Source organism: Chrysochloris asiatica, unplaced genomic scaffold (genome assembly GCF_000296735.1).
Source record: "Chrysochloris asiatica unplaced genomic scaffold, ChrAsi1.0 scaffold00145, whole genome shotgun sequence".
NCBI classification, from domain to species: domain Eukaryota; kingdom Metazoa; phylum Chordata; class Mammalia; order Afrosoricida; family Chrysochloridae; genus Chrysochloris; species Chrysochloris asiatica.
In genome coordinates this window covers 2,883,429-2,885,533 of record NW_006408663.1, presented here as the reverse complement: position 1 = coordinate 2,885,533, position 2,105 = coordinate 2,883,429, and the positions used below count along the sequence as shown (strand labels likewise).

Below are 2,105 nucleotides of genomic sequence, written 5' to 3'. Positions count from 1 at the left end.
GATAGCCTGTACAGGGTCTCAATGAGTCGGAACCGAATCCATGGCACATAACAAGTACAATTAAATACTTGGGGATTTTTCTAATCCTTGCTGTCATTGTTGTTAAGTGCCATTGAGTCGGTTCCGACCCATAGCAACCCTGTATAGGGTTTCCAAGGAGCAGCTCATGAGCTTGAACCGACGAACTTGTGGTTCAAGCCAACTTTGCAGTCTAGTGCATTAACCCACAGCATCACACCAGGACTCCTTTCTAACCCTAAGATTACCATAATACATTTGTTAAAGTCCAAACAAATATATTAGATATTAACAGAATTATTTATATTTTTGCAGTGGCTCTGGTATGATTTAAATATATTTAAATACTTTTCTTTAAAAGATACAATCTGGCTTTCTGACATATCCATACCTGTGTGACATTCCATATTGACTTCATATCTCCATTATTCTGGCCATCTGTCAAAAAGAAAAAACATTGATGTGAGTAAAAGACTACATGTCATCACTGTTAATGTAATTGAGTAACCAATAGTATGTAAGGCGCCATATTGTTGTTGTATGCTGTACAGTCCATTTCCAACTCATAATGACTTCATGTAACAGAATACAACCACCACATCGGGTTTTCTAGACTATCATCTTTACAACAGCAGATTGTTATGTATTTCTCCCAATGAACCAGTGAGTGGGTTTGAATTGTTAATCTTTCAGTTAGTAGCCAAGCTTTGCAACACCAGGGTTTCTTAAGGTACCATAGAACTCACTGCCACCGAGTCACTTCCAACTCATGACCCTACATAGGGTTTCAGAGATTGCAAATCTTTAAGGGAGCAGAGTCTCATCTTTATCCCAAAGAGCTGCTTGTAGGTTTGAACTTCCAACCCTGGAGTTAACAGTCCAACATCTAACCCAAAGCTCCACCTCAAGGACTCCTTAAGGTACTATATGGTGGTGGCAGTAGTTATGTGCCATGGAGTCGGTTCCGACTCATAGCAACCCTGTACAGAGGCTGTAAATCTTTATGGGAGCAGAAAGCCTCATCTTTCTCCCATGGAACAGTTGGTAATTTCAAACTGCTGACCTTGAGGTTCACAGTCCAATTTGTAACCATTACATTACCAGAGCTCCTTAGGGTACTATATGTTGTTGTTAAGTGCTGTCGAGTCGATTCCGACCCATAGCAACCCTGAACAGGGTTTCCAAGGCTGTAAATCTTTATGGGAGCAGAAAACCTCATCTTTCTCAGGAGCAGCTGGTAGTTTTGAACTTCTAACCTTGCAGTTCACAGCCCGATTCGTAACCACTAGGCTATCAGAGGCTGCAGCCTCTTTGGGAGGTGGGTCGTAATTTAGAGTACACTAGTTTAAAAGACGTTAACATAAGAGACTCCAGTGCAAGTGTCATTGCTTAGTGAAATCGATCACAGAAACAAAGAACCCTCCTTCAACACTCCCAAGAAAAAATAAGGGAAATTACAAGTCTTACCACTGCTTATAACCACTTCTTTATTTGAAGATGTTCGAGAACTGAAATGTGGGAAGGAAAAAAAAGATGTTGAACAAATATCTATAATCTAAATTTCTTTATGAAGCTTCAAGAAGGATGTTTTGTTTCACAAGAGCTCAGTAGCAAAATAGAATCTTAGTTTAACAAGATAGTTCATTTTTAGCAGTGAATTTTTTTATTTTAAAAGCAATATATATGTTTTAAAGAAAATTTAGAAATGCAGAAAAAAAATTAAGAATTTTCTCTTAATCACCCCTAATCCTCATTCGTTTATATCTTTTGGAAGCCTCATCTGTGCCAAGCAGGGTGTGAGACACTGTGGTATAATCACATTTATGGCATGAGTGTTTTATAATGACACTTCAAACTATATTGAGCTATTAACTAGTTAAACCAAAACATCGAACTCTTTATTTAAAATTAGACAAATTAATTTTGCAAAAAAGATATTTCTGAAAGTAATGGAGATATAAATTTTAATATGTATATCCTTGCAGTATCTCTATACACACACACACACACACACACACATTATAAATATATATATAACCAAACTCAATAACATCAAATCAATTCCAACTCTTAGCCACAGAGTAGAA

The 2,105-nt window shown here is 37.2% G+C and overlaps 1 protein-coding gene across 1 annotated transcript in view; it reads right to left on the bottom strand.

Moving 5' to 3' along the window:
- The window catches only part of ATP6AP1L (ATPase, H+ transporting, lysosomal accessory protein 1-like), a 39,932-nt gene that overhangs the window by 24,158 nt on the left and 13,669 nt on the right, over positions 1 to 2,105 (bottom strand). The window contains 2 exon segments of the mRNA XM_006870595.1: positions 410 to 456; positions 1,486 to 1,526. Coding sequence (XP_006870657.1) covers positions 410 to 456; positions 1,486 to 1,526 — 88 coding nt within the window.